This window comes from Plecotus auritus, assembly GCF_963455305.1.
Source record: "Plecotus auritus genome assembly, chromosome: 6".
Taxonomy (NCBI): domain Eukaryota; kingdom Metazoa; phylum Chordata; class Mammalia; order Chiroptera; family Vespertilionidae; genus Plecotus; species Plecotus auritus.
The window spans coordinates 40,446,138-40,463,531 of record NC_137773.1 but is presented as its reverse complement, the minus strand read 5'-3'; the positions used below and the strand labels follow the sequence as shown (position 1 = coordinate 40,463,531).

At 55.2% G+C, this 17,394-nt stretch overlaps 1 protein-coding gene across 2 annotated transcripts; it reads right to left on the bottom strand.

Annotated features, from left to right (window-relative positions):
* Positions 1 to 2,440: 2,440 nt before the first annotated feature.
* GRK6 (G protein-coupled receptor kinase 6) lies at positions 2,441 to 17,384 on the bottom strand. Of its 2 annotated transcripts, XM_080673797.1 has the most exons (16): positions 17,183 to 17,384; positions 12,983 to 13,078; positions 11,930 to 12,042; positions 11,723 to 11,800; positions 11,279 to 11,379; positions 10,871 to 10,963; positions 10,705 to 10,768; positions 10,426 to 10,566; positions 9,950 to 10,140; positions 9,142 to 9,179; positions 8,961 to 9,050; positions 7,891 to 8,099; positions 7,673 to 7,810; positions 4,366 to 4,503; positions 4,144 to 4,278; positions 2,441 to 3,504 (listed from the first exon to the last, which is right to left on the bottom strand). In XM_080673797.1, the coding sequence occupies exons 1-16, from the start codon at positions 17,232 to 17,234 to the stop codon at positions 3,451 to 3,453; spliced, it is 1,731 nt and encodes a 576-aa protein (XP_080529923.1). In that variant the 5' UTR covers positions 17,235 to 17,384; the 3' UTR covers positions 2,441 to 3,450. The 2 variants fall into 2 exon arrangements, with proteins under 2 accessions (XP_080529923.1, XP_080529924.1); XM_080673798.1 differs by lacking the exons at positions 10,705 to 10,768; positions 10,871 to 10,963; positions 11,279 to 11,379; ... (2 more) ...; positions 12,983 to 13,078; positions 17,183 to 17,384 and having other exon boundaries at positions 10,433 to 10,550.
* Positions 17,385 to 17,394: the final 10 nt, after the last annotated feature.

Here is a 17,394-nt window from a genome sequence, read left to right as displayed (position 1 = left end):
CTAGTGAGGGCCTCACTGTTTAGGCTGAGCCAGAACCTGGCTGTTTATGACTCTTAGATTCTCTGTTTGGGAGGGGGGCGGTGGTTATTGTATCCCAGGGATGTCATCATGGTGGATTTATTAACCCAAGTGCCCTACTCTCCGGATACACAGTGGGCAGGTTTCCAGTCTGGTTATTCAGATTCCTTGGGTTTATGTCAGCAATGCAGACATGAACATGATTGTAGCATCTTCCTTCTGGGAGTTGTGCCCTGATGAGAATCGGGTCTGCGATTAAGACCCTGGAGCCGCCCCAGTCTGGTTCTTCCTGTCAATCAGCCTCCTCCTCCCCCCCCCCCCGCCCATCCTTTCTTTAAAAAACAAAAACACTTTCTAACTTGCAACCAAAGACTCCCACAGCCCCACCTGAGTCACACAGCTCTAGGTGTGTGTGCAGTGGGTGCAAACCTGGCCCCATCTAAACCACATGGACTGAGTGGAGAGTTTCCCAAAGGAAACTTGGGGTGCTTTTGTACATGCTGGGCAGGCACTCTTCCACTGCCTTCCAGATGAGACCCCACGTTAACGCTGCTTTCAAAGCCATACATGGCTGTATCTCACTGTCAGCTCCAGTCACTCCCTTCTTCCACACCTCACCCACCCCACCTCATGTTTAGCCATCTTAAACCACTAGAGGCCCTAGACTATCCAGATACATCTGGTCCTGTGTTCTGGAGGGCACCAACTCTGACACCTCTGTGGCCAAATGGCCTTCCCTCCCTAGTCCCAGCCCTGCCAGCTCTTGAATGATCTCTGCCACTTGCTCACACTGGGTCCCACTATTCCCATGTCTGCCTCCTTACCAGACTGAGCTCCAAGCTGGCAGGGCCTTATCTTCGAGTCCCCAGCCCCCTCTCAGAGCAGGTGCGCTTGGGAAGATTTGTTGGGAAGTGATTCCGAGTTTCCTCTGCCAATGGTGCACTGTGAGCAGTAAGGTAAGCTGAACCCTAGCCAAGAAGTTTCCTGGATGCTTCCCTATCCCAAAGGGAAGGTTGGTGGGAGATCTGGACCCATTGCAGGTAGTGTGCCACAGGGTCCTTCCTTTCCATCTGGTACCCACTCACACTTGCCGAGGGCTGGGCTTCAGCCTCTGCATGCTGATACCTCCTAACTGCCCTTCCTCCCAGAGCCTGGAGCAGAGGAAAGTGTACCTTGGCCCCTAACCTCATGGGCAGGATCCAGCTTCACCTTCAGTTGCCTTCCTTTGCCCTGCAACAGCCACTCACCAGCTGGAAGAGCCTGGCAAGGCCCTTTCCTTACCGTTCCCCTCAAGTTAATAGAAGAGGTAACGCACACTCCACTCCCCATCAAGACCTGAGACAGCCCAAGAGGCCCCATCTTCTAAGTTGTTGCTTGGAGTTTTCTGACTGCCCGAGATAACTGTTAGCTTGGTACCCAGCATACACTTCCATGGCAGGCAAGACCTATTAGTGACCTAGGGGCTCAAGGGGAGGGGTGACTGGCTACTTCTCATAGCTGCCTTGTGAGTCAATAGGTATCACACTCATCTTTCCACTTGGCAAAGTGACCAGGCTGGGACTTGAATCCAGAACCAACAGCAAAGCTCATGTGGTCTCTGTGGCAATGGGGTACCCAGCCCAGAGGCAATGAACAAAATCTTATGGTGGCACAGGGCATGGGTATGTGTGTGGCTGAGGTCACTGGGATTTTATCAAACAGGTTTGTTAAAGACTGGGACAGACTTGTGGTTAACAGGCTTTTGCGCCTCCCCCCGTCCTCCCAAGTCTTTGCACTTTGAATGCTACAGGATGGAATGCTCTCCTAATTCATCTGTCCCCAGCTGAATGTCTCAAGGCCTGGCTCAACTTCTTTCTTCAGAAGACACTTCCTGATGCCCACATGCCTCTGCTACAGCCTAATGCCCAGTACTGCCATTGTCTCATCTTTGCCTGGCCACATTCCCTACTTCAAGGGCAAAGCAGAGGGATGGTTCTACTGCATGTGCACTGGCCCTGGGCCAGGCACACAGCAAGTGTCCAGGTAAGACAGACTGGGCAGGTGTTTCTAACAGCAGCTCCACCTCCCTCCCCAGGCTGTTCCAAGTCCACAATTGAGGGCCAGGCCACCTTGGCCTTGGAGGGGATATTGCCAGCTGAGCCTGCCTCTCAAGATCAGGCAAAGCCAGACCCACACCTTGGTGAGGACCCAATTCCCTCAGGCCTCATCCCATTTAGGAAGCTAAGAAACCCAAAGGGTGAGCCCAAAGGCCACCAAGGCCTGAGTGTTTGGAGAGGCTGCCCCAAGGTCACCCTGGGAACTCCTGGCCCTTGCTAGAAGGGCAGCCCCCACCAGGCCCACCTCTAATCCCTTCCCATTTCCAGCAGATCCAGGGAAGAAGGACGACCGGCCGAGCACCAGGAACAAGAAAGAGGCAGGCAGGGGCAGCTGGCCAGCTTTGTGCTGAGACTGTATTCACATAGACACGTGGCGGCTTACATTGGACAAAATGAGTAATAAAAATTGGCTTTAAATATGGAAAAACCAGGGTCCTGTAATCCCATGCTACACCAACACTGGGACCAGGATGGCTATCCAGTCTGGGAAGGGCTGAGTGGGGCCTGGCGTATAGGCACACAGCCTCAGCCTGCCCCCTTCACATACACACACACACACACACACACACACACACACACACACACACACACAGAGGGAGGGGTGGATTATTGCTGGGCACATGTGTCTATTGTTATGAGAGAAGTCTGGAATGTTTGAGGGTTGGCCAGGGACACCCCCTTTCCCCGCCTGGGATGGGGCATTTCTGCAAGAGGTGTCTTCAGGACAGGGCCCAGCATGAGGGACAAGGTGCCCTGGGAGCTGGAAGGCAGAGGCACACCCATCTGGGACAGCCTGGGCAGTGGACTGATGGGTCCCAGAATCAGCCCAATCTCTGTTCATACTTTGGCACATGCCCCAGATCCAGCTCTGACAAGTGCTGAGAAGGGACAGCATTGGGCCCGAGGTGGTGGCCTGAGCCCAGGGCAGCAGAGGCAGGCACGAGTCTCACTCGGAGGTCGGCGGTGGTGAGCACAGTGCTGGGGGCTCAGGGGCCTGAGGAGCCTTGAGTTTGGCAGTGGCCCCTCTGCCAGCTCCAGCGTGGGTCTTCAGAATGCTCTAGTCACTATATACATTCGTACAAATACATAAATACAGAAAGCCCCGAGCTCCACGGACAAGAGCTGAAGGGACGCACCTTTGTCCCAAGGACAGCCTAGGCCTTGCCAAACTCAGCCAGACTACGGGCTGAGGGGCAGAGAACACTGGGGACAGCTCCGGCTGTGTTCCCCAGGCCACAACTTGAGTGGACAATGGGGAGGACCACTGTGCAAAATTGTAAACAGCACTCGAAGTAGCTGCTACCGCCAACCGCCGGTCGGGGCCTCAGACTGGGGGCTAGAGGCGGGTGGGGAGCTCTTCTTCACTGTCGCTGCAGTTCCCACAGCAATCCTGGAGGGCGGAGAAGACACGGAGGGAAAGAGGCAGAGCAAGCGCTGTTAGCCACCAGTGCCATCATTGAGTGGGCCATGCTCTGGGGAGGGGACATCCCACGAGGGGCCTGGAGCAGCAGCTCAGGCCACACATTGGTACAGGGGCTGCCAACTACAGGCTGAAGTAAGGGGGACCAGGTGGAACCCAGGCTTTGCCAGGGCAGGGCCCCATCCAGCCACTCTTCCCTGGGGCAGCTGAAGGCAGAGCATGGGGAAACAGATGGCTAAGCAAGGCTAGCAGCTTGAAGGTGCTGGGGTGCAGGGAACAAAAGCAGTGGGGAGGGTAAGGTGGGGAGTGGGCACCGGACTTCTTTCTCCCACATCTCGCCTCTGCCATGGAAGGACTGCCCGTGGCTCCCCGAGGCCAGGCAGCAAAGCCAACCCACGGGGAGCCTACACTGCTCACCTCTGGAAAGAGAAAAGAGGCCGTGAGCCCAGCCAGAGGTGGGGGACGGGAGGGAATGAGGCCAGAGACCCTGGGCACCACTGGCATGGCTGGAGAAGGCCCACTCACAGCACATGCGGGCACTGGCCCAGCCTCCCACCCACCATCCCCTGGAGCAAGGCTGGGGCCCAGGGAGGACACTACTGGGGTTACCTGGCGACTGAAGAGTCTCTGCAGCAGTCCCTTCTTGGGGGGTGCAGGGGGCTGGCCCTTCCAGTCCAGGTCTGGGGGAACTGAGCCATCCAGCCCGAAGACATTCAGCTCCTGGAAGCACTCCGTCTCCACCATCTGCCACAGGACAGGCAGCTGTGAGAACTGCCCCCAGGGCCAACTTCTGGAGTGCCCTCCCCCCCACAACAGCTGGGCAGGTCCCACCTCATTCTGCCAGGGGATAGACACGCTGCCCGTAGCAAACTTCTGGTAGAAGTCCTGGTCCGCGGGTTCCAGCTCCACACCCTTAACTGTGGAGAACTGTTCGATGTCCAGGACATCCTTGCAATAAATGGCCTGGGGCTGAGGGGACAAAGGCAGTGGTCAATAGGAGCACCACCCATGCATGGGTGGGCAGCTCAGCCCTGAGAACCACTCCAGTCTTAGCCTGGTTGTGCTCTCTGGTTTGGAGTCAGAAACCAGCAACCCATGTACTTCCTAAGCATGGCATTCTCTTCCCTCTGAGCTCAGTTCCCCTCTGTAAATGGGATCATTCCCCATCCCTGACCAGTTGCTGGTAGCTGACCCACCACAGCCAGTAGCCTCCACAGTGCGGGGTGGAACCACTAACAGGTGCCCCCTCCATCTGCACACAGCTCTCTGCGCGTGCAACTGGTGAGGTGAGCAGAAGCTGAATCTCAGCAGGCACCTTCTGCAGGGCACCTGCATGCAGGGCCCAGTGCTGAAGGGTCTGCGTCTTGGGATGTTCAACAGCTTGCTCCATCCCCTACTATTAAGGATATCAATTAAAACATCATCATATAAAATAGTGCAGCTACTTTGGAAAACAGTCTGGCAATTCCTCAAAGGTTAAACAGCATTACCAGATGAGCCAGCAACTCCATTCCTAGGTACACAGCCAAGAGAAAAGGAAACCTGTGTCCCCACAAAAACGTGTATGTGCATGTTCGTGGCAGCATTATTCATGATAGCCAAAAAGTGGAAACAACCCTGATGTCTAGAAACTGATGAAGACAAACAAAATGTGGACTATTCATACACTGGAATATTGTTCAGTCATAGAAAAGAACTGAAATGTGCTATAATACTGATGAAGTTTAAAAACATGCAAAGGGAAAGATGCCATTAACAAAGGACCACATAGTGTATAATTTCATTTATATAAAATGTCCAGATTAGGCAAATATAAGGTGTCTCCAAAAACTGTATACACACTTTGAATAATTATTCATTCCAATGGGTTAAATCTGAAAAGAAAAAAAAAATCAATTGAGCTATCAGCTATTAAGTATGTATACATTTTTTTAGCACACCCTTTCTATAGTGAAGAAAGATTAGTGGTTGCCAGGGGAAGGGGAGAATGGGGAATGACTGCTAATGGATACGAGGCTTTTTTTTGGGGGGGGGATGAAAATGTTCTAAAATTGTGATGATGCTTGTACAATTCTGAATATGCTAAAAACCATTTAATTATGTACTTTAAAATGAGTGGATTACATAGTATATGAATTAACTCCAATAAAGCTGTTAAAAACAACATTGCTTTTCACCTGCTGCTTCTAAAAAGCTAAAGTCCAAGGCACTGATTTTCTAACTTTAAAAAAAATGTATATATTTTTATTGATTTCAGAGAGGAAAGGAGAGGAAGAGAGAGATAGAAACATCAATGATGAGAGAGAATCATTGATTGGCTGCTTCCTGCACGCCCTACACTGCGGATCGAGCCCACAACCTGGGCATGTGCCCTGATCGGGACTCAAACCATGACCTCCTGCTTCATAGGTTGATGTTCAACCGCTGAGCCACACCGGCTGGGCTGATTTTCTAACTTAGAATAAAAGACTGGGAGCAGTGGGTGGTTTCAAGGTTAAATTAGACGATGTGCCTGGGAAGCAGGAGTGGCAGTGCAGCCTGGAGGCAGCTGCTGACGTCAGGCTCAGCCACCCCCAGCAATGCCCACATCATGGGGTGTCAGTGAGGCCTACATGACACAGTCCTTCAGAGGCAGCAGCCCACTAGTGGGTCCCTCACTTCCACTCACCTCCTCTATGGTCCACCCCAACACCTCACATTCCTGCCTCAATGTTCCCCAAAGGCTCCCATCACATTCAGAGGTAGACGCATCTGTCACACTAGCCCCTCATTGCTGTATTAGTTCTTGAAGCTGGTCCCTGCCCCAGGACCTCATTGCCTGGCTCAGTCCTTTTCCCTGGAATGCTCACACTATAAATCTTGGCAGGGTTCTCTCCTTCACATATTTTAGGCTTCTGCTTAACTGTCAACTCCTCAGAGACCATCCTGTCTAAAAATACGCCCCCCATCTTCCTTATCTTCTTTTTAGCCTGCTTTATTCTTTGCCGCTGCACCTCACATTACCTAAAATGTTTTCACTTACTGGTTTATACTGGTGTGTTCTCCCACTAGAACATGAATGCAGGACTGGGTCCTGTTGACCTCATTATCTCCAAGGTCTGGCACATCTGGGCACTCAAATATTTGTTGAATGAATAAACAATCATGCATCAACCTGGTCTGCCCATCACCTTCCTGCCTCCCCAGTGTTCCTGGTGAACACAGGACACAGGCCTCTCACACATGGAAGGGGGTAAGCACATGACCTAATTTTGGCCAATCAGAACCTTCCCTGTGACTTCATACAGAGAAGCCTGAATTTAGTGGGAGGGCAGTCAACAGAATGAAGCAGAGCCAAGAGATGGAGTCCTGACAACACAACATAAAACCCTGATGTGGGTCCCACTCTGGGACTTTCTGGCCAAATGAACCAACAAACTCCATGTTGGGCATAAGTAAGTCTAGTTGGGGTTTTGCCGCTTGGAGTCTGATAACTCAAGACTATTCTTGCCTGCAGGATGCCTGACTCACTGAGATGTCAGCAAATGGGTGAGATTCTACAAGAGGGAGGGTTCTGCCCACAGATGGAAGGTGAGCACTGCCACGTGTGGTGGGCACCAAGTGTTATGCCAACCCTAACAGCCCTTCCCCCTGCTGTTAACAGCATCTTGGTTTTTCTTTGGGGAACTGGTCTCCTCCATTAGCAGTGCTTCAGGTAGGCATATGATCCGGTGTGGCCACTAAGGGGCCTCTGAGGAATCAAAGGCTATTAGCGTCAGCCTTAGGCCTTTTATCCTCCCTTTTAGGACTTTTTAAATTATTGGGTAAGAGGTGCTCTTTATCTACTGGAGTGGCTGAGCTGGTAGGATGTGGGTTCGAGCTGCTGAGTCCACCACTGCCATGCCCTGGGAGAGCTACCTGCGAGTAAAGACTGCACCTTGACCAGTTCGCGGGGAGGGAGAGGAAGAGAGACAATTCCTACAACACAGTTGGAACCCAAGATGGGGCTTTTCATTTTTGTGAGCCCAGGGAATTATCTGTTTTGTTGGCTAAGCCATTTGAGTTAGGTTTTCTTACATTCAAATGGAGAGTAACCTGACTCCAAGAGCCGCCACCCCCCACCCTGGCTGGGTCCTGCCTTCATATAGGTGGCACTCACATCAGGCTTGAAGGGTGGCTCCAGTATGCCCGCTCCCAGACGCTTGAAGTTCAGTTTTTTGAAGATGGGGTGTTCCTTCACCTCACAGGCACCACCTCCACGACACCCCAGACGCTCGGCAGGGTCCTTGCAAAGGAGCTGTAGCAGGGGAGGGGTGGTCAGGGTGGCCTTGGGAGAGGTGCCCAGCCCCAGCCCAGGCCTCCCGCTGGCTGCCACACCTGGGAGCAGAGTGAGCGGGCCTGAAGGGAAAATTGATCAGAGTACTCTTCAGTCACCTCCTTCACCAGCCGCTCCACCTCCTCCCGCTTAATCTTCTTTTTCCTTTGCTGGAAGGGCGATTGGCCTGCAATCATCTCGTACAGAAGGCAGCCTAGCGCCCACCAGTCTGGGCTGAACGTGTACCGTTCATTCTTCACCACCTCTGGAGCTGGGTGGGTGGCATAGGAGTTAGGGGTAAGAATGAGTTAGGGGTACCCCAGGAAGCCCAGCACATGTCAAGGCAGGGGATCAGCTCGAACACTGCCAATGGCCTGATGGGGACCATGGTGAGTAGGAGAGCATCTGCAGAGGGCAGGTTTCTAACTTCAAAGAAGTCAGAAATCCGTATTTTTAATGTGAGGCTGTCTGGCTCATTCAATGTTGGCAACCAATTCCAATTGTTTTAAACATAATTTGATTGAAACACACAAACGTAGGCCAAATGAAGCCCGTGTGGCTACCAGTTTGCAACCTATGGATTTAGTATTAGACCAAGGAAAGGAGGAAAGTCACTAGCTGGATGCCTACACTGCCTACAGGGCAGGGTGAGTTGCCTCTACTGCCTCTTCATCTTCGAGGCAACTCTGGCAGGTGGTATGAGGATCACGGCCAGCTGGAAGTGGCTGGCCCAAGGACACACAATAAGCAAGGGGCGGGTAAGAGAACACCTGTAGTTCGGGCTCTGTCTACTGTGTCATGTGGTCCCAGAGGGGAACCCAGGACCTCATCTTGGCCCCTCCCCAGATGGGCACTCTGGCTCTGAGTATAGGCAGGTCAGGGGAGTGGAGGGCTGGGACCATGGACATGGATTTAAGTCCCTTCACTGGTTGCCACCTGCAAGCCCAGCCAATAGGAGCTCAGTAAGTATTTAATAAATGAAGTGGGTTCACACGTATGTGGGGCCCTGGCTGAGTCTTGACTCCTGATCTATGAGAGAGGGACAATAGCTCTTTCTATTCCCTGAGACACAGGAGATTCCACAGAAGTTGGGGAGGGGGAGTGTCGGGCCCAGGACAGTGAGAGGACTTACCCATGTAGCCCACGGTGCCCACACGGCCTTTGATGGTCTGGCCCTCGGGCACATGCACAGCCAGCCCCAGGTCAGAGATTCGGATGTGACCTGAATGTGGGTGAAAAAGTGAGGAGCCCATGAAGCAGGTGGGCTGGACCCCACCCCACACCACCCTACCTCTGTGGCCCCCCCCACCCACCATGGTCATCCAGTAGGATGTTCTCTGGCTTCAGGTCCCTGTGGGGAGAGAAGGGCAGGATCAGATGCTGCTCAGTGTGCCAGGCAGCCAGGCAGGGCTACCCCCTCCCTGTTGGGTCAACTCCTGGGATGTGATGTGCAGCAGGTGTAGGAGCCATTTGTTGCCAGGGTGACAAGAGAGCCTTGCTCTCCACCCATATCAACCCCAACTCAAGGGAGCAGATAAAGGGTTTATGGAGCCAGGACTCCTGGGACTCACTAGGCATGTGGAAGGCACCTCTCACCTAGGGAAGCTCCCTAGATGTCATCAGTAGCCTTGCTCACCCAGGGTCGAGGCCCCCCCTTCACCCTCCCCCAGCCCTTTGGTGGCTGACTCTACCTTTCCTGTAAAATAGGGCTGCTCATTCTTTTCCTCTGGGGCTATTGGGAGACTCCAAGGAAATAATCACCAATAACAGTAATAGGTAGAGCCCTCACTGCCAAGCCCTGTGTATTTTACCAAATCATTTCATTTGGCCCCATAACAACCCACCAGGCAGGAATTATATAGCCTCTGCTTTCCAGGAAAGGAAACGGTGTTAGGCACAGGAAGCAGACTGGCCCAAAGTCACTGAGAAGGGTGACAATGTCGGATTCACCACCGTGGCAACCAGATCCCAGAGCCTGGGTTCTGAGCCTTTCAAGTCCACCTAATGTGGGCAAGTGCAGAGCCTCCGGCCAGTGCTTCCCTGGACTCAGACACCCACATCTTCCCACCACCTTCACTCATGCCCAGCCACAGCCCCTGGTAGGGAGGCAAAGCTCCGTACCTGTACACAATGCGCTCCCGATGCAGGTCCTCCAGTCCACAGCAGATCTCAGCAGCGTAGAAGACGGCCCGTGCCTCTGGGAAGCCAGCCTGGCCCATGTGGTAGATGTGGAACTTGAGGTCACCTCCGTTCATCAGTGTCAGCACCAGGCACAGCGCATCCTTGGTCTCATAGGCATAGGCCAAGCTCACCTGTGGCCCAAGGGACCCAAGCCCTCAGGCAGGAGACACAGGCCACCTGGTGGCAGGGCTGGTGCCAGCCGCCCAAAATATCCTCAGTGCCACTCCTGGGGGCCCAGCCTCCTTCCCAGGCCTGGTATCAACACCCCAAAACCTGCCCTTCCCAGGCATCTCCAAGAATGGGAGGCAGTGCCTGGAGGGAATGAGGGGTGGGGTGAGGGGAAAAGATCAGCCTGGTGAGTGGGGAGGGCAAGCACATGGCCAGGGGGCAGGGCTGGGTCTCCTGTCTGTACTTACTACAAACCTACTGTTCACTTTCTCCAGGATCTGCTTCTCATTGAGTGCCATGGCCTCCCCTTTCCGCTTCTTGATGCGCTTCTTCTCCAGCTTCTTGCAGGCGTACATCTTGCCCGTTGCCCGTACCTGGCAGGCGCACACCTAATAGCCAGGGTAGACGAAGCAAATGGGAACAAGCTGTGCTCTTGCTGGGGGTACAGAGGTTTGGGGGGCGGGGAGGAGGGCTTGTCCAGGACCCACCCTACCCCACCACTACATGGTTCTGGCTTGGCCACTCACCTCCCCAAAGCCACCTTTGCCCAGGACTCGGTACTGCCTGAAGGTGTTTTTGGTCACTGGCTGCCTGTAGGAAAGGATTTGGGGAACAAATGACTGAGCAGGGGTCCAAGGCCCATGACAGCCCCAACAACCTGGCCTGCCCCGGCCCCGCCTTCGAGGCGCTCACCTTTCCAGCCACTTCCATTGCAGGAAACGGTTGAAGTAGATGCTGTCGAGGTAGTCGGCAAAAGGGGCCACACTCAGGTACTCATGGGTCAGCCTATTGAGAAGGCCCAGCCCACTGGTCAGCCCGACACCCCAGGTTCTCAGTTTGATGGACCAGTCCTCCTGTTACATGCATGCTCAGCCTAAAAGGCAGCATCCTCAGCCAACCCTCCTACTAACCCACTAGAACAGAGACACACCCGTGCTGAAGTTGAGGATGCTACAGAGAGGGGAGGCAACCTGCCCCAAGTCACACAGCATGGCAAGGCTGGGATGAGAGACTGAGCAGCCGAGCTGTTCACAGTCTTCCAGACCTACAGAAGTCCCTCCTCAGGACAAAATTTTAGGCCTGTGGGAGGGAGAGGCTTACCGGGTTAGCTCCTGGAAGAGGTCTTTGCAGGGCCCCTTCTCCAGCTGCTGGGCACAGTTAGTCACCAGTTGCTGGGGGACCTCAGGAATGAGGTCAGGACCCTGAGGACAGGCCACAGACAGGTCAGTGAACGGACCCCCTTGGCCAGCTGCTCACTCCTAGGGCAGAGATGGCAGATATCTCGGGCCAGTGCTAGGAGTAGCTGCAAGCTGGTGGTGTCCTAGCCTGTCTGACTACTGAACTCAGTTCCTGCTTCTACATTAGAGGCAAGGGGAAGCAGAGCTGCTGGCAGGCTGTTTGTCCCCCCTCCTAGGCTCTGTGCCCACGGTGCTGCCTGGTGAGCCTGGAGCAGCTCCAGGGCATCTCTGCCCAGGTGGTGACCACTCCTCTCCCCATCACTGAGCTCTGCCCGCTGCCGTCATCCCTCCATCACTGCTCACTCACCGTGTGGCTCAGAAAATTCTGCATTAGCCTCTGCCCACATGCCTTCCTCTTCTCATCAGGAGTCACTTCATACTCAGCCTGCAGGGTGGAAGGTGGAGAGGCTTGAAGTCTGGGGAAAGTAACAGGCGTGGGCACTAGAGCACACAGGGCCTGGGACCTCTGTCTACCCTGGGTGTTGGGCTGGGCTTTGGGCTAAGCAGCACTCACCACCTCATCCAGGAAGGCAATGCAGCGGGTCAGCTCAGGCCTCGTGGTGCAGAACTCTCGGAACAGCAGGCGCCCAATGGGCTGCCGCTCGCAAAGGCTGTGGTAGTCACGCTCTGCAGGCAGAGGTGGGAGCTGCTGGGTTCTGGACCTGGAGCTGGCCAGTGGGGCATTCCTGTCCACACCACCAGGCCCTGGGTCCCATTGACAGCTTCCAGCCCTCAAGTATAGCACCCATTTTCTCCTTTAGAACCTCTACTATATCATAGCTTGGGACTCTGAGGCCCAGAAAGGCTAAGTGATTAGTCCAAGGTCACACAGCCAGGAGTGTGGCTCTAGAACCGGGGCCCTCACCTCCCCCATTGTCTCCTGGTTCACACCACCCCGCATTTGTCACAGTGCTGGGGTTGGGTGTGGTCTGAGGTTCCGGCCAGGCCCAAGCTGGGCCCACACCTGCAGCCTGCCTGGCGAAAGTACAGGAGGAAGCTGTGGCTTCCGTTGAGCTCCAGGCTAGATCTCCTTCCCAGGCAGTGGAAGCAGCTACAATATACTCCTTGCCCACATGTAGGTTGTCAGTGGGGGCCTGGGCAACCTGGAGTGCTGCTCAGACCTGGGGCCTCAGCCAAGATAAGCAGGAACTGGGGTTCTGGGCCCTTCTGGTCAAGACTTTGCTGAGCCCCCTAGGACCAGACTGGGTAAGGCTCCCAACAAAGTCAATCTGTGGGCTGGCTCCAGCCTCTACTATACCCTCTGTGCCCTGAGCTCTGCTCCCCCTGGGCCCAGCCCTTTCTTCCTCTGCTTTTCTCATACTGCCCCAAATCTGACCCTGCCCTACTCCCCACACTCACCCCACCGGCCCCCTGCTGTTCTGTTTGTTCTCTGCCCTCACCCATCACAAGCCCAGGAACTGAAACTGAGGTGGGTGGTGTAGCCTAAATCTGCTCCCTGGACCCCCCCCAACCTTGCCGTCTGCCCCAGGGTAAGGTCTCAGGGGAGGCTCCCTGACACCAGCAGGGCACCCTTGCCTCAGCACCCCGGTCTCCACCCAGGCCTCACCGAGGCTGAGCCGCAGCTCTTCGCACTGGCTGATGTGGGGGAACTGCAGCATCTGTCGCCATTTCTTGCTTTTGCCTTTGCGATTCCCGCCACCACCTGTGGGAGCGAACAGGTGCTGAGTCTGGCCACCACCATGTCTCCCCTCCACTCTCAGTGTGGTCCAGAGGCCTTCAGGGCCCAGCCTAGGCACAGCTCACTAAAGGAGGCTTGTAGAGGCCTTCCTTCTACAACTCCAACATATCCTCACTGGGTTCCCGAATATACATGGTCCCATCCGTCCTCCTGCTAGGGCTCCTGGGCTGGAAGAGCCAAGATGGCAGTAAGACTAGGATGCTGGGGAAGGGTGGGGTTTCTGGGCAGACTTGGCAAGTCTCAGCTGCTACCTACCAGGTAGTTTCTCAGGTGAAGAAAACAGAAAAGAACTTGACAATGGCGGGAACCATGTAAGTCAACACCCAAAACGGGGAGATTCTAGGAAATATGCCTGAGAGTTGCCAGAGCCAGAGGCAGCCTGAGTCACCGGGCCCTGTATCAGGGCTATAAGAGACTCAAATAAGGTGGCAGCAGGAGGGCTGGCACTCAGGATGCCCACCCCTGCACACAAGGGCTTCCCTGGCCCTGATACCTGCCTCATTTCACCTAGGTGACCTCCCAACTGCAGCTGTGGAGACCAAGGTAGCAGCTCAAATGTCTACAAAGCTAGACAGATATGGTGAATGTGGACCAGATGGGAGACAACAGGGAGTGGTGGAGAGTATGGTGAACTGGCCTAGTCGTGCCTCTTCTAATAGAGGCAGCTGCAGCACAACTCCAGCTGTTGCTTGGTTTCTGCTAGGCAGGAATGCTGGCTCAGTGTGGCCAGCTCTGGGAATCCAGATTGTTATATGAAATACTACAGGCCCAGTGCAAAAATTCGTGCATGGGGGTGGGGGAGGGGTCCCCTCAGCCCAGCCTGCACCCTCTCCAACCCGGGAACCCTTGGGGGTTCCGGCAGTCGGACATCCATCTCACAATCCGGGACTGCTGGCTCCTAACTGCTCACCTGCCTGCCTGCCTGGTCACCCCTCACTGCCCCCCACCCCTCCGTCGGCCTGGTCACCTCCAACTGCCCCCCTGCCAGCCTGGTTGCCCCCAATTGCCCCTCCCACCGGCCTGGTTGCTCCCAACTGCCCCCCACCAGCCTGGTCACCCCCAATTTCCCGCCCCCTGCCGGCCTGGTCGCCCCATGCAGCACGCTGTTCAGTCTTTTCGTCGTCCCTCACTAACCCCCCTGCCGGCCTGGTCGCCCCACACAGCCTGCTGTTCTGTTGTCCATCCAGTTGTTTCGGTTGTGACAGCCCCTGGCTTTTTATATATTAGGATTGGTTCCTATTTTTTTAAATACTACTTCAGCCAAATAAAACATGTTAAGAGAGCTAGCCAGATGTGGCCTGTGGGCCATGAGGTTGAGAATAGTGGAAGGGGCCTGAGTCTTGGAGACCTTGGTTGGAATCTCCAGTTCACACTTTAGACCCATCACTTGCCCACTATTAACCTCAATTTCTCCATGTGTACTTTGGGTCCTAAGCCACTTCCGGAGGTGTTGTGAGGGTGACTGGGAGATTCTATGTCCAACACCAGTAGGGCTGTGACAAGAGGTGGACCCCAGCTCCAAGTCAATGGCAATCTCAAGCTACCACTTTCCCTTGCCTGGCCTCAGTTTCCCCCCTGGTTTACCCAGTCTTATCTCCATCTGGCCTTGCTGAAGGCAGGTGGTGCAAGTAGAAGGGGCTGCCTTCTAGGGAGGAAGCAGGGCTGGGTCCCTCAATGTGCTCCCTGACCCAAGCTGACCAGAGAAGGAAGTGTTGCAGGGCACCCATTGGGAAACCCACTAGAAGCCCTCCTGCAGCCACACCCAGTATATCCCAGTCATTGCTCCATTGTGAGTAAGCAACAGACCCCCCCCACCCCAACCCAGGCAAGGCCTCCCTAGAAGGGGAACTCCTCCCCCACCCCCGCAGGTCCCTCACCCAACCCTCCATCTGCCTGCCTCCCCATCAGTTACTTCCTCCTCCCTCCCCTCCTCCCAGCCACATTAAGGCAGCAGCACAGTGTAACACACAAATATCCTGTCCTGGAACTGCCACCAGTCAGTGGGGCTCCTCCCCGCCCCAGCTTGGTCACCTCACTGTGTCTCTGGGCACCTGGAAAAGGAAGGACTAAGCAAGGCCTCACATCCCCAGAGCTGTCCCACTTAATCCTCTCAGCAGCTCTGCGAGACCTGGCCCAATTTCATAAGAAAACCAAGACCCTGAAGTGAACCATTGTGTTCAAGATCACAACACCTAGAGGTACCAGAGGCAGGATTGGAACCCATATCCTTGGGGTCACAACCCAAGTTCCTTTCCCACCCCAAATATGTCAGATATTTACTAGGTGTCAACTGAATATATACACCGAGGGCTCCCAAACTACTTGAGAAGCTGGCAAAGACCCAGCCCCAAACTGTCAGCCAGCTCATGAAGGGATTCTGATGCAGCCAGTCCACAGGCCAGGGTTCAGGACTCAGAGACAATTGGGATTTCCTTTAGTTTTCATGTCCTGTTCCCAACCATTCCACAAAAAAGGTTACTAAAGTTCAGAGAGAAGAGACTTGTCTAGAGCCAGGTAGGTGGGAGAGACAAAGCCAGGTGGGGTGAGGGTTCCCCAGTGGAGGCATGGGGTCCCGGGTCTGGCCAAATCCCTACATCTCACCCACTGCCTGAAGAAGCCTATCTGATGATGCACATACTCTCTGGCCAGGCAAGACAGTGTTCTCAGCAGCCTGAGGCCTGAACTGGCTACAGCAATAGGAGGGAGGCCAGGCCAGGCTCTCCTCACTCCTCCCCCCTGGCTTGCTGGATGACGAGGCAGAACAGAATCGGCAGATGCCCCCAGAGGCTGGGAGGAAGGCCCAGCCCCGGACTCGATAAGGGACAGGAGATAAGGAAGGCTCTGGGCATTAAGGACCCAGCCTGCCATGCCTATTTCCAGGCAGCACCTCCCTGGGGTCAATACCCATTGGGCAGGCAGAAGGTACCAGATGCTGTGCCAGCTGGGGCTCCTCTGGGCTTCCTACAAACTGTATTGGGGGCATCCTGTATCCTAAGCCTGGGTCAACCATAGTCTTACTATATAACCTGGAGGATAGTCGCTGCAAAAGGGGCACAGAGGTGAAGCAGACTACTCTTTCAGGACACTTTCAGCCTGGAAGCTCAGCGAAGAGTGGAAAAACTGTCATGACCTCCCTGTCCTAGAGTTCCAAAAAGAAGGGTCTTGTACAGTGCTGGTTGCCAGCACCCTGGACAGGACACAGCACAAAGGGCGGTGTTTGGTGATTATGTTACCAAGGTGGACAATAGCAGAGGAGGGGCAGACTGAGCACCAGGCAGTGGGGGTCAGGTTTGGTCCTTCTGTCTCTCCCAGGACCCTCTAGAGCAAGAGCTAACATCTTGGGTGGGAGCCATGAGGAGCTCAGCACACACTAGGTTCACCAGACCAACTCCCTCTGCCAGGCCTTGCTCTTACAGTCCTGCCAGCCCAGTATGCTCTCTTCTTTCAAAGCTGCCTCCCACTGATTTCTGTGCTTGTTTGCCCCAGTAGCCTGTGTGCTTCCTGAAGGCAAAAATCGTGACCCATTCACCTCTGTCCCCAGTGTCATTAGGTGCTGAACAAGTGGCAGTCATATTGGTAGCATACGTGACTAGCAGCTTCCCCAAGTCCAATGGCCGTTCATTCATTCTCCAAACCGGTTTACCCTGCATCAACTTTGTGCCGGTCCAGACTGTGCGCAGAACCTGAGCCCTGGGCACGTGGGGGTAGGCTGCCCCTTCCTGGGGCATATTCTCATCTCTCACCTGGGAGAGGCCTCAGAGAAGCTCTCCTGGGTCTGAGGTCCCACCCTTCCCTCTTCCTTCCGCTTGGTACACCAGACCGGCTCATTCACCCCTCATTTTCCCCCCGCCGCGAGGGCGGTGGCCTGCCCCCCGCCCCTTCCTGGGCCCGAGCTCCCCGGGGCAGGTGCGGAGGAGGAGGACGCGGGGCCGGAAAGACTCATGTCTGCGCGGGGTGAGGGGCGCGAAGCGCGCTGCCCTATGAGATGGGGTGGCGGGATCGCCCCACCGAGCTCAGAGACCGCGCGCCCGCGTTCTTCGCACCCGGCCGCCCGCCCGGCCGCCTCACCTTCCCGGGCCTTGAGTAGCACCGTGTTCGCTACGATGTTTTCGAGCTCCATGGGCTGCGGCGCCGCCGGCCCGCGCCACCGGCCGGGATCGCGAGCGGGAGCCGGGGCCGGATGGCGATCGGCGCGGCTCGGCTCGGCTCGGCTCGCAGTGACCGCACCGCGGCCTCCCGGGCCTCCCCGGCCGCCGCCGCCCGCCGCGCACTCTCCGCCC

What these genes read in the sequence shown, in the direction of transcription:
- GRK6 (XM_080673797.1), bottom strand. Translation starts at nt 17,234, where the DNA reads ATGGAGCTCGAAAACATCGTAGCGAACACGGTGCTACTCAAGGCCCGG. An exon ending in TTGCCTTCCTGGATGAGGTG is followed by an intron (nt 11,801 to 11,929) that starts GTGAGTGCTGCT and finishes TCCACCCTGCAG; the next exon opens with GCTGAGTATGAAGTGACTCC. An exon ending in AAGTGAACAGTAGGTTTGTA is followed by an intron (nt 10,141 to 10,425) that starts GTAAGTACAGAC and finishes CTTGGGCCACAG; the next exon opens with GTGAGCTTGGCCTATGCCTA.